Below are 13,344 nucleotides of genomic sequence, written 5' to 3'. Positions count from 1 at the left end.
ATCATTGAATGCTACAGCATTATTCAGATCACCGTGGGGGCTATAGAGCCATTGGGCCCATCCCCCCACTCTTTCCCCATAGCCCCCCCCCCTTTCCCCATAGCCTAAAATATGACTTTCCATCTTTAAGAGAATGTGTGTGTTGGAATGAAGTGTGAGCTGGTTTAGCCAATCAGGTTTTGACATCACTCAGTTACAGCTGAATGCAAGAAAATGAGGGAAACAGTTGCCAAGTTTATTTAAAAATATTAATACATTAGTAACAAACAAAATTGCATTACCCCGTACAACGGTCTCTCAGCTTCACTTTGTAAACTAATTGACTAAATTTACTGTCCGCAGCTTTTCCACTCTCAGAGATACACAACCGATTCAAACAATGCCTGCACCTCAGGTCTTTCTGAATGAACTGTCCAGAGTGGGTTTTAAAAAGAAACACGTGTCATTCGACAATATATTTGTAGCAATTGGGGGTACATAGGATATAAGGATGTCAATGGCCTCAAACAGATGTGATCACACTCGTGAGGTACAAATAAAATCACTGAACAATCTTCCTACAGTACTTAAAGCACTTAAGTCCTTAAAAGATACAACAGAGAGATAAATCATTCAGGTCGAGGCTCCTCTTTCAAACCAAGCGTCTCAACTGAAAGACTGACCTGACTTTCACAAACTCTGCCTGTTCTACATTCCAAGAATTTGGGCTTTTATTTCAGATTGCCAGTACTTGGACTTTAGCTTTCAAGTATAAATTAGCAGCTGGTGTGTAGAATATCTATTCCTGAGAGATGATGCACCATATTGACAGGAAATACTTTTATTTAAAAGAAGCATTTCATAAAACTTTTAAAAATATGCATGTGTATAATTGAGCATTTTAATAAAAGAGAGCTGCTTCAAACATCTCCCACATTGTCAGCTAATCCAAAAACTCAAAACTAATTTCTGATAACCAAATTTCACCAAGTGGTTACTTATGCTAACTTGAATTCCATTAAAATGAACTGGAATATTACAATGTTTGGTGTAGTTTTACACCGAGTCCATACCAATAAAAGATTGGACAGCTAGGTCCCACAGCAGCCAAGAGATGAATGATTAATGATGAGGGAAGAATATTAGAAATATTACCTGTAAAATTTCTGCTCTTTGAGTAGTGCCATTTGAACCATTAGTCTGGGGCTTGCTTTAACCAAAGGACATATCTCCAAAAAGGTATTAACTCCTCCAATCCTGCACATAGAAACACAGGAACAGGAGGCGGCCATTCAGCCCATCAACCCTGCCTGCCCATGCAATGAGATCATGGCTGATCTGCGACCTAACTCCACATATCCGCCATTGCCCCACATCCCTTAATACCTTTAGTTAGCAGAAATGTATCAATCTCCAAGTTAACATGAGCAATTGATCAAACGTCAATTGCCGTTTGCAGAAGAGAGTTTCAAACCTCTACCACCCTGTGTGTAGAAGTATTTCCTAATTTCACTCCTGAAAGGTCTGGCTCTAATTTGTAGACTGTGCCCCTAGTCCTAGAATCCCCAAACAACGGCGATAGTTTCTCTCATTCTAGCCTCTATCTCCTCTCAATCAGATCACCCTTAATCTTCTAACTTGCAGGGAATACAGCCCTAATTTGTGGAATATCCCCTCGTAACTTAACCCTTGAAGTCTGGCTATCATTCTGGTAAACCCTCGCTGCCCTCCCTCCAAGGCCAATATACCCTCCCTGAGGTGTGGGCCCAGAACTGCTCACAGTGCTCCAGGTGTGGTCTAACCAGGGCTTTGTACAACTGCAGCATAACTTCTACCCCCTTGTATTCTAGTCCTCTGGATATAAAGGCCAGTATTCCATTAGCCTTTTTGATTATTTTCTGTATCTGTTCGTGACATTTTAATGACACAGTGTCGGCTACTATTGTGGGCATAAACCCATAATCTACTAAATCAACGCGACCAAGCAACCAATCAATGCTGATATTTGATAAATGAATTACAATGTTGCAATTAGTAACTGAACAGAATGTAACAATGACCTGCAATAAGCATTGGCATAAAGTATCCCCCCACAACACGTATCTGAGCTCGTCGCTGAGGATACATCAGGAATATGTAAGTTGATACATGGAAAAGTTTCAGCCAGCATGAGTGCAAGTTAGAAAAAGATCAATGGGAAATATAGAAACTCTCCTCGTGCACAAAAACAGAATATCTCAATAGGAAATTGAACAAATATTCAGTCCAGCAGATTTCAAGTTTGTTCAAGCGATGTTTTATTGGAATCACCATGTCGGAGTAGTAGCCTTTCAAGAGTTCTTTGGCTTCCTTCACCTGTCCCAGGGGAAGTCCCATTGCCAGGACTCTGAATAAAAATACAAAGTTATGAGTCAAATTGTAACAATGCATTAAATGAGAGAGTGCAGTGAGCAATGCACTGGGAACCAATATATATATATATATATATTATATATATATAGTATTTCACACATCATACTTCCTTTACATTATTGGAAGTTGCTGTGTCTATACAAGCACGAACTGGAGCCATCAACCCAACAGAGTAAAAGATAATGACGGAGTCAGATACTTTGAGGGAATTAAATTTCATCAAGATTTATGAAATTTACTAACATAAAAGTTATTCAGAAAACTATTCAGTAGGGTAACCACATTTGCAAACCTTTAAATATTATTGTGGTATGATTCTGAGTGATTGAACTAATGCCATTAAATACTAAAATACAAGATACAAGTATTTTAGATTTAATAATTGGTTAGGTTAATTTGTACATAAAAAAGTTGATACTGATATATAAAAACAGAGAGTGGGGTTAAAGGTAGTGACTCAGACTGGTAAATGGTGAGAAGTGGTGTTTCACAGGGATCGGTGCTGGGACCACTGCTTGGAAAATAATGGGGTAGAGGAGCAGAGGGGTCTAAGGGTACAGACAAACAAATCACAAAGTAATGATGCAGATTAATAAGGTCAGAAAAAAAGTAAACCAAATAAACTGGGGTTTATTTCTAGAGGGATAGAATTGAAAAGCAAAGCAGTTATGTTAAACTTGGTCAGACCTCACTTGCAGTACTGCGCACAGTTCTGGTCTCCATATTATAAAAAGGATACAATACTCCATTTGAGGCCGAACCAGTATTTTATAAAGGTTCATCATAATTTCCACGCTTTTGTACTCTGTGCTTTTATTTATGAAGCCTAGGATCCCGTAAGCTTATTTAACCGCTTTCTCAACCTGCCCTGCCACCTTCAACAATTTATGCACACATACCCCCAGGTCTCTCTGTTCATGCACCCCCTTTAGGATTGTACCCTTTAGTTTATATTTCCTCTTCTTACTACCAAAATGTATCACTTAGCGCTTTTCTGCATTAAATTTCATCTGTCATGTGTCTGCCCAGTCCATCAGCCTGTCTATGTCCTCTTGAAGTCTATCCTCCTTACTGTTCACTATTCTTCCAAGTTTTGTGTTATCTGCATATTTTGAAGTTGTGCCCTGTACACTCACATCCAGGTCATTAATATATATCAAAAGCAGTGGTCCCAGTACCGACCCCTGGGGAACACCACTGTATACCTTCCTCCAGTCCGAAAAACAACCGTTCACCCCTACTCTCTGTTTTCTGTCACTGAGCCAATCTCGTATCCATGCTGCCACTGTCCATTTTATTCCTGGGCTTCAGCTTTGACAAAGTGCCACGTAATAGGTTGGTCAGCAAACGTCTTTTGGAAATCCATGTACACCACATCAACCGCATTGCCCTCATCGACCCTCTCTGTTACCTCATCAAAAAACTCAATCAAGTTGGTTAAACACGATTTGCCTTTAACAAATCCCTGCTGGCTTTCCTTAATTAATCCACACTTGGCCAAGTGACTGTTAATGTTGTCCCCGATTATTGTTTCTAAAAGCTTCCCCACAACTGAGGTTAAACTGACTGGCCTGTAGTTGCTAGATTTATCTTTACACCCTTTTTTGAACAAGGGTGTAACATTTGCAGTTCTCTGGCACCAGCCCCGTATCTAAGGAGGATTGGAAGATTATGGCCAGTATCTCCACGATTTCTTCCTTCATTTCCCTCAGTAGCCGAGGATGCCTTCCATCCGGTCCTGGTGACTGATCTCCAGCCAGCCTTTCTAGTACCTCGTCTTTATCAATTCTTATCCCATCCAGTATCTCCTCTTTCACTATGTCGATGGCAGCACGTTCTTCCTTGGTGAAGACAGATGCAACTTACTTATTTAGTCCCTCAGCCATATCCTCTGCTTCCGTGTGTAGATCTCCTTTGTGGTCACTAATCACTCCGACCCCTCTTACTACCCATTTACTATTTATTTGCCTATAGAAGACTCTTGGGTTACCATTTATGTTCTCTGCCATTCTATTCTCACACCCTCTCTTTGCCCATCTTATATTCTTTTTCACTTCTCTAAACTTTCTATATTTAGCCCGATTCTCAGATGTATTCTCGACCTAATATCTGTCAGACGCACTCTTTTTCTACTTCAGCTCACTCTCTCTGTTTCATCATCCAGAAAGCTCTGGCTTTAGTTGCCCTATGTTTCCCCCTCGGGGGAATGTACCTCGACTGTACCCCAACCATCTCCTCTTTAAAGGCAGCCCATTGTGCCATTAAGTTTTGCCGCCAATCTTTGATTTCAGTTTATGCGGGCCAGATCTGTTCTCATCCCACTGAAATTGGCTTTCCCCTAGTTAAGTATTTTTACTCTCGATTGCTCCCTGTCCTTTTCCATAGCTAATCTGAACCTTATGATACTATGATCACTGTTCCCCAATGTTCCGTCCCCTTGACCCACCTCATTCCCCAGAACCAGATCCAGCAATGCCTCCTCCCTAGTCGGGCTGGAAACATACTGATCAAGAAAGTTCTCCTGAACACACTTCAGAAAGTCTCCCATTATCACTGCTCTATAGTTCTTGCATCTCTCTGAAAATGTTCTCCTCCATATTTCCCACTAGTTGGTGACCGGTAGAATACACCTAGTGGTGTAATGGCACCATAATTATTTCTTAACTCTAGCTGTATAGGTTCTGTCCTTGATCCCTCCAGGACCCTCTCTCTCCAGCACTGTAACTGTTGTGTACCTGTAAAGCATGCACTCCCATGTTCTGCCACCAGGGAGCTCATCCCCTGAAGTCCCAAGGGATCCCAGTATCCCTTGGGAGCACTGTATATAAGCCGGTCCCTAAGGCCTGTTCCTCACTCTGGAGTGTCTTACTAAAGACTGAGGTCACTGTTACTTTAACCTCCCTGTGTGCAGTCTCATCTGTGTTAGGAACACAATAACTGCCGACGAGAATACGAATCCAACGCCAAGATGCAGCAAACTGTGGGCATCCTGGAGAAGTTCTCGGAGGGTGAGGACTGGGAAGCCTAGGTCAAACGGCTAGACCAGTACTTTATAGCCAACGAGCTGGATGGAGAAGGAAGCGCTGCAAAAAGGAGAGCGGTCCTCCTCACGGTCTGCGGGGCACCGACCTACAGCCTCAAAAAATCTTCTGGCTCCGGTGAAACCCACAGATAAGTCATATGAGGAGCTGTGTACACTGGTTTGGGAGCATCCTAACCCAAGGGAGAGCATGCCGATGGTGAGGTATCGGTTCTACACGTGCCAGTGATCTGTAGGTCAGGAAGTGGTGAGCTACGTTGCCGAGCTAAGGCGACTTGCAGGACAATGAGAGTTTGATGGCTACCTGGAGCAAATGCTCAGAGACTTTTTTGTATTGGACATTGGCCATGAGACCATCCTACAAAAACTTTTGACTGTAGAGACACCGACCCTCAGTAAGGCCATTGCGATAGCACAGGCGTTTATCTCTACCAGTGATAACACCAAACAAATCTCTCAGCACACAAGTGCTAGCAATGTTCATAAATTAACTGGAACTGTGTTTGTGAGCAGAAATGTACAGGGCAGAACCCATGAGTCTGCAACTGCCAGCAGGCCTCAGGTGACCCAGATGACTCAGAGTCCCCAACAAAGGATGAATGCAAGGCAATTCACACCTTGTTGGTATTGTGGAGGCTTCCATTCAGCTTATTCATGCCGCTTCAAAGTGTATGTTTGCAAGAGCTGTGGAACAATGGGGCACCTCCAACGAGATTGCAGACGAGCTGCAAGCTCTGTAAAACCTGCTAATCACCACGTGGCAGAGGAAGGTCGGTCCATGGTGGATCAAAGCAATTTCGAGCCTGAGAGAGAGGAGGCAGATGCTGAAGTACATGGGGTGCACACATTTGACAAAATGTCCACCTATAAAGCTAAACGTCAAATTGAATGGCTTACCCGTAGCCATGGAACTGGACACTGGCGCTAGCCAATCCATCATGAGTAAAAAGATGTTTGAGAGACTGTGGTGCAACCAGCCCTGAGCCCCATCCACACGAAACTGAGAACGTACACCAAAGAGCTTATCACTGTCCTGGGCAGCGCCATGGTCAAGGTCACCTACGAGGGCACGGTGCATGAACTGCCACTCTGGATTGTCCCGGGCGATGGTCCCACACTGCTTGGAAGGACCTGGCTGGGCAAAATCCACTGGAACTAGAATGACATCCGAGCGCTATCACATGTTGATGAGGCCTCATGTACCCAGGTTCTTCACAAATTTCCTTCCCTTTTTGAGCCAGGCATTGGAAACTTTTCCGGGGCGAAGGTGTGGATCCACTTGGTCCCAGAGGCATGATCCATTCACTACAAGGCGCGAGTGGTACCTCACGAGGGAGAGTGTGGAAATTGAGCTGGACAGGCTGCAACGCGAGGGCATCATCTCCCTAGTGGATTTCAGCGAGTGGGCCAGCCTGATTTTTCCAGTACTCAAAAGTGATGGCACGGTCATGATTTGCGGCAATTATAAAGTAATTATTAATAGTTTCTCGCTACAGGGCCAATACCCACTACCTAAGGCAGACGACCTATTTGCGACGCTGGCAGGAGGCAAGACGTTCGCCAAGCTCGACCTGACCTCGGCCTACATGACACAGGAGCTGGAGGAGTCTTTGAAGGGCCTCACCTGCATCATCACGTATACGGGACTGTTCATCTACAACAGATGCCCATTTGGAATTTGGTCGGCTGCAGCGATCTTCCAGAGAAACATGGAGAGCCTACTCAAGTCGGTATCACACACGGTGGTCTTTCAGGACGACATATTGGTCATGGGTCAGGTCACCGCCGAGCACCTACAAAACCTGGAGGAGGTCCTCCAGCGACTGGATCGCGTAGGGCTGCGGCTGAAGAGGTCGAAATGCATCTTCATGGCAACAGAAGTGGAGTTTTTGGGGAGAAAGATCATGGCGGACGGCATTCAGCCCACAGACACCAAGACAGAGGCTATCAGGAACGCGCCCAGGCCACAGAATATCACGGAGCTGCGGTCATTCCTGGGACTCCTCAACTATTTTGCTCACTTCCTACCGGGTTTAAGCACCCTCATAGAACCCCGACATGTGTTATTGCGCAAAGGTGAGAACTGGGTATGGGGAAAAAAACAAGTAATTGCTTTTGAGAAAGCCAGAAAAATTTTATGCTCCAACAAGCTGCTTGTATTGTATAACCCGTGTAAAAGCCTTGTGCTAGCATGTGACGCGTCGCCTTACGGAGTTGGGTGTGTATTACAACAAGCTAACGTTGCGGGGAAGTTGCAACCTGTCGCCTATGCCTGCAGGAGCTTGTCTAAGGCCGAGAGGGCCTACAGCATGATTGAGAAAGAGGCATTAGCGTGTGTATTCGGGGTAAAGAAAATGCATCAGTACCTGTTTGGCCTCAAATTTGAGCTGGAAACTGATCACAAGCCCCTAACATTCCTGTTCGCTGAAAACAAGGGGATAAATACTAATGCCTCAGCCCGCATACAAAGGTGGGCACTCGTGCTATCAGTGTATAACTATACCATCCTCCACAGGCCAGGCACCGAGAACTGTGCAGATGCTCTCAGTCGGCTACCATTGCCCACCACGGGGGTGGAAATGGCGCAGCCTGCAAACTTGTTGATGGTCATGGAAGCGTTTGAAAATGATAAATCACCTGTCATGGCCCGCCAGATTAGGACTTAGACCAGCCAAGATCCTCTGCTGTCCCGAGTTTAAAAAAACTACTGCATGGGAGCTGGGCCAGCATCCCCATTGAAATGCAAGAGCTAATCAAGCCGTTCCAGCGGCGAAAGGACGAGCTGTCCATTCAGGCAGACTGCCTGTTGTGGGGTAACTGCGTAGTGCTACCAAAAAAGGGCAGGGAGACGTTCATCTCGGATCTCCACAGCACACACCCGGGTATAGTAATGATGAAAGTGATAGCCAGATCCCACGTGTGGTGGCCCGGTATCGACTCTGACTTAGAGTCCTGTGTACAGCAATGCAGCGTGTGTGCTCAGTTGAGCAACGCGCCCAGAGAGGCACCACTAAGTTTGTGGTCCTGGCCCTCCAGATCATGGTCGAGGATCCATGTCGACTATGCGGGCCCATTTCTCGGTAAAATGTTCCTGGTGTTGGTGGATGCTTTTTCAAAATGGATTCAATGTGAAATAATGTCGGGAAGCACCGCCACCGCCACCATTGAAAGCCTGAGGGCCATGTTTGCCACCCACGGCCTGCCTGACATACTGGTCAGTGACAACGGGCCATGTTTCACCAGTGCTGAATTTAAAGAATTCATGACCCGCAATGGGATCAAACATATCACCTCGGCCCTGTTTAAACTAGCCTCCATTAGGCAGGCAGAGCGGGCAGTACAAACAATCAAACAGAGCCTTAAACGAGTCACAGAAGGCTCACTCCAAACCCGCCTGTCCCGAGTACTGCTCAGCTACCGCACGAGACCCCACTCGCTCACAGCGGTGCCCCCGGCTGAGCTACTCATGAAAAAGACACTTAAAAGCAGACTCGCGCTGGTTCACCCCAACCTGCATGATCAGGTAGAGAGCAGGCGGCAGCAACAAAATGTAAACGATGGTCGCGCCACTGTGTCACGGGAAATTGATCTGAAACATAGAAACATAGAAAATAGGTGCAGGAGCAGGCCATTCAGCCCTTCTAGCCTGCACCGCCATTCAATGAGTTCATGGCTGAACATGAAACTTCAGTACCCCCTTCCTGCTTTCTCACCATACCCCTTGATCGCCCTAGTAGTAAGGACTTCATCTAACTCCCTTTTGAATATATTTAGTGAATTGGCCTCAACTACTTTCTGTGGTAGAGCATTCCACAGGTTCACCACTCTCTGGGTGAAGAAGTTTCTCCTCATCTCGGTCCTAAATGGCTTACCCCTTATCCTCAGACTGTGACCCCTGGTTCTGGACTTCCCCAACATTGGGAACATTCTTCCTGCATCTAACCTGTCTAAACCCGTCAGAATTTTAAACGTTTCTATGAGGTTCCCTCTCATTCTTCTGAACTCCAGTGAATACAAGCCCAGTTGATCCAGTCTTTCTTGATAGGTCAGTCCCGCCATCCCGGGAATCAGTCTGGTGAATCTTCGCTGCACTCCCTCAATAGCAAGAATGTCCTTCCTCAAGTTAGGAGACCAAAACTGTACACAATACTCCAGGTGTGGCCTCACCAAGGCCCTGTACAACTGTAGCAACACCTCCCTGCCCCTGTATTCAAATCCCCTCGTTATGAAGGCCAACATGCCATTTGCTTTCTTAACCGCCTGCTGTACCTGCATGCTAACCTTCAATGACTGATGTACCAGGACACCCAGGTCTCGTTGCACCTTCCCTTTTCCTAATCTGTCACCATTCAGATAATAGTCTGTCTCTCTGTTTTTACCACCAAAGTGGATAACCTCACATTTATCCACATTATACTTCATCTGCCATGCATTTGCCCACTCACCTAACCTATCCAAGTCACTCTGCAGCCTCATAGCATCCTCCTCGCAGCTCACACTGCCACCCAACTTAGTGTCATCCGCAAATTTGGAGATATTGCATTTAATCCCCTCGTCTAAATCATTAATGTACAATGTAAACAGCTGGGGCCCCAGCACAGAACCTTGCGGCACCCCACTAGTCACTGCCTGCCATTCTGAAAAGTACCCATTTACTCCTACTCTTTGCTTCCTGTCTGACAACCAGTTCTCAATCCACGTCAGCACACTACCCCCAATCCCATGTGCTTTAACTTTGCACATTAATCTCTTGTGTGGGACCTTGTCGAAAGCCTTCTGAAAGTCCAAATATACCACATCAACTGGTTCTCCTTTGTCCACTTTACTGGAAACATCCTCAAAAAATTCCAGAAGATTTGTCAAGCATGATTTCCCTTTCACAAATCCATGCTGACTTGGACCTATCATGTCACCATTTTCCAGATGCACTGCTATGACATCCTTAATAATTGATTCCATCATTTTACCCACTACCGATGTCAGGCTGACCGGTCTATAATTCCCTGTTTTCTCTCTCCCTCCTTTTTTAAAAAGTGGGGTTACATTGGCTACCCTCCACTCCATAGGAACTGATCCAGAGTCAATGGAATGTTGGAAATGACTGTCAATGCATCCGCTATTTCCAAGGCCACCTCCTTAAGTACTCTGGGATGCAGTCCATCAGGCCCTGGGGATTTATCGGCCTTCAATTCCATCAATTTCCCCAACACAATTTCCCGACTAATAAAGATTTCCTTCAGTTCCCCCTCCTTACTAGACCCTCTGACCCCTTTTATATCCGGAAGGTTGTTTGTATCCTCCTTAGTGAATACCGAACCAAAGTACTTGTTCAATTGGTCTGCCATTTCTTTGTTCACCGTTATGACTTCCCCTGATTCTGACTGCAGGGGACCTACGTTTGTCTTTACTAACCTTTTTCTCTTTACATACCTATAGAAACTTTTGCAATCCACCTTAATGTTCCCTGCAAGCTTCTTCTCGTACTCCATTTTCCCTGCCCTAATCAAACCCTTTGTCCTCCTCTGCTGAGTTCTAAATTTCTCCCAGTCCCCAGGTTCGCTGCTATTTCTGGCCAATTTGTATGCCACTTCCTTGGCTTTAATACTATCCCTGATTTCCCTTGATAGCCACGGTTGAGCCACCTTCCCTTTTTTATTTTTACGCCAGACAGGAATGTACAATTGTTGTAGTTCATCCATGCGGTCTCTAAATGTCTGCCATTGCCCATCCACAGTCAACCCCCTAAGTATCATTCGCCAATCTATCCTAGCCAATTCACGCCTCATACCTTCAAAGTTACCCTTCTTTAAGTTCTGGACCATGGTCTCTGAATTTACTGTTTCATTCTCCATCCTAATGCAGAATCCCACCATATTATGGTCACTCTTCCCTAAGGGGCCTCGCACAATGAGATTGCTAATTAATCCTCTGTGTATGTGCTAAACTATAGACATGGTTCCAAGTGGATCGCAGGCACGGTGATTGCTAAAGAAGGGACTAGGGTGTTTGTAGTCAAACTAGGCAATGGACAAATTTGCAGAAAGCACCTGGACCAAACGAGGCTGCGGTTCACAGACTGCCCTGAACAACCCACAGCAGACACCACCTTTTTCGAGCCCACAACACACACCCAAAGGATCAACGACACCACCCCGGACCAGGAAATCGAACCTATCACGCCCAACAGCCCAGCAAGGCCAGGCTCACCCAGCAGCCCTGCAGGGCCAACAACATGCCAGCCCAGCGAGGGCCCAACACACCAGAACAGACATTTGTACCGAGGCGGTCCACCAGGGAAAGAAAGGCTCCCGACCGCCTCACCTTGTAAATAGTTTTCACTTTGACTTTGGGCGGGGAGTGATGTTGTGTATCTGTAAAGCATGCACTCCCATGTTCCGCCACCAGGGAGTGCACCCCCTGAAGTCCCAACCCTAAGATCTGTTCCTCACTTTGGAGTGTCTTATTAAAGACTGAGGTCACTGTTACTTTAACCTCCCTGTGTGCAGCCTCATCTGTGTTAGGAACACAATAGCAACATTCTCCTTAACCAATACTGCTACCCTACCCGCTATCCTTCCTGAACACCGTATATCCAGGAATATTTAATACCCAATCCTGCCCTTTTTTGAGCCAGGTCTCTGTTATTGCCACGACATCATATTCCCATGTGGCTATTAGCGCCTGCAGCTCACCAACCTTGTTTACTCTGCTTCGTGCGTTCACACACACTGTAAACCTATCCTGGACCATCCTGTGTTCTCTCCTCGTCTGACCCCACCTAATACCGTACTATTTCTTGCTTTAGTGCTATCCGTCTCTCCCAATCCTTGGTGCCCTTTTTTCCCCCTTTCGAATGCTACATCTTGGTGCCCACCTACTGCCAATTAGTTTAAACCCTCCCCAACAGCACTAGCAAACCCACCCCGCGAGGATATTGGTCCCGGCTCTGTTGAGGTGCAACCCGTCCGGCCTGTACAGGTCTCACCTCCCCCAGAACCGGCCCCAATGTCCCAGGAATCTGAAGCTCTCCCTCCTGCACTCTCTCCAGCCACGCATTCATCTGCTCTATCCTCCTTTGAGGTCCTGCTTTTTAATCTCTTTCCTAGATCCCTAAAACCTGCCTGCAGGATCTCATCCCCCTTTCTACCTATGTTGTTGGTAGCAATATGGACCACAACCTCTGGTTGTTCACCCTCCCCCCAGAATGTTCTGGAGCCGCTCAGAGACATCCTTAATACTGGCACCGGGGAGGCAACATACCATCCTGTAGTCACTGCTGCAGCCGTAGAAACACCTGTCTGTTCCCCTAACAATCGAATCCCCTACCCCTATTGTTTTCCCAATCATCCTCCAGCCCCCAGCAATCATGGGGCACACAGAACACATTAGTCAATTATATTGTGAATAATCTAAAGTTATTGTGTGTATGGAATGTATTTTCAGAAGAGGTTTAAGCAGGAAGATTTTAAATTGAATGGAATAGTGATGGCAATTGTGCAGGCAGAGTATTTATGGGGGCATCAGGATGATGTAGGCAGGACCGTTAATGTAATGGACATATTTACAAGGCAGCATGCGAGAGCCTGTGTTAGCGAGTTCCAGTGGCTACTGTTGCAACAATAACATACACGTGATTCAGGCCCAAGTGGTTTTAAAGAAGCTTCAATATACATTGACTAATAACAGTATTGTTTTTTTACGACAGTCCCACAGTATCACATAAAATGGGGAACAATTAATACAACCTATTGCCTTTACAAAGTCTTATTCATCAGACTTGTAACCTTCGTGGTTATGGTGAAGTGACTTCCTCCTGTTCCAAGAGCACTCTAACTTCTAGAAGAAAAAGGTTCCATTCTTGTACTATTCAACTACCTTGGGCTGCACCTACTCACAACAGGATGAGTGTGTGC

At 45.7% G+C, this 13,344-nt stretch overlaps 1 protein-coding gene across 1 annotated transcript in view; it reads right to left on the bottom strand.

Moving 5' to 3' along the window:
• Positions 1-233: 233 nt before the first annotated feature.
• The window catches only part of scarb1 (scavenger receptor class B, member 1), a 128,912-nt gene continuing 115,801 nt past the window's right edge, over positions 234-13,344 (bottom strand). Inside the window, exon 13 of the mRNA XM_070888205.1 lies at positions 234-2,365. Within this exon, the coding sequence (XP_070744306.1) occupies positions 2,255-2,365 (111 nt within the window). The 3' untranslated portion in view covers positions 234-2,254. The remainder of the gene's footprint in view (positions 2,366-13,344) is intronic.

This window comes from Pristiophorus japonicus, chromosome 8, assembly GCF_044704955.1.
Source record: "Pristiophorus japonicus isolate sPriJap1 chromosome 8, sPriJap1.hap1, whole genome shotgun sequence".
NCBI lineage: Eukaryota > Metazoa > Chordata > Chondrichthyes > Pristiophoridae > Pristiophorus > Pristiophorus japonicus.
The sequence above is the reverse complement of the archived record's forward strand: the minus strand, read 5'-3'. Positions and strand labels throughout refer to the sequence as shown.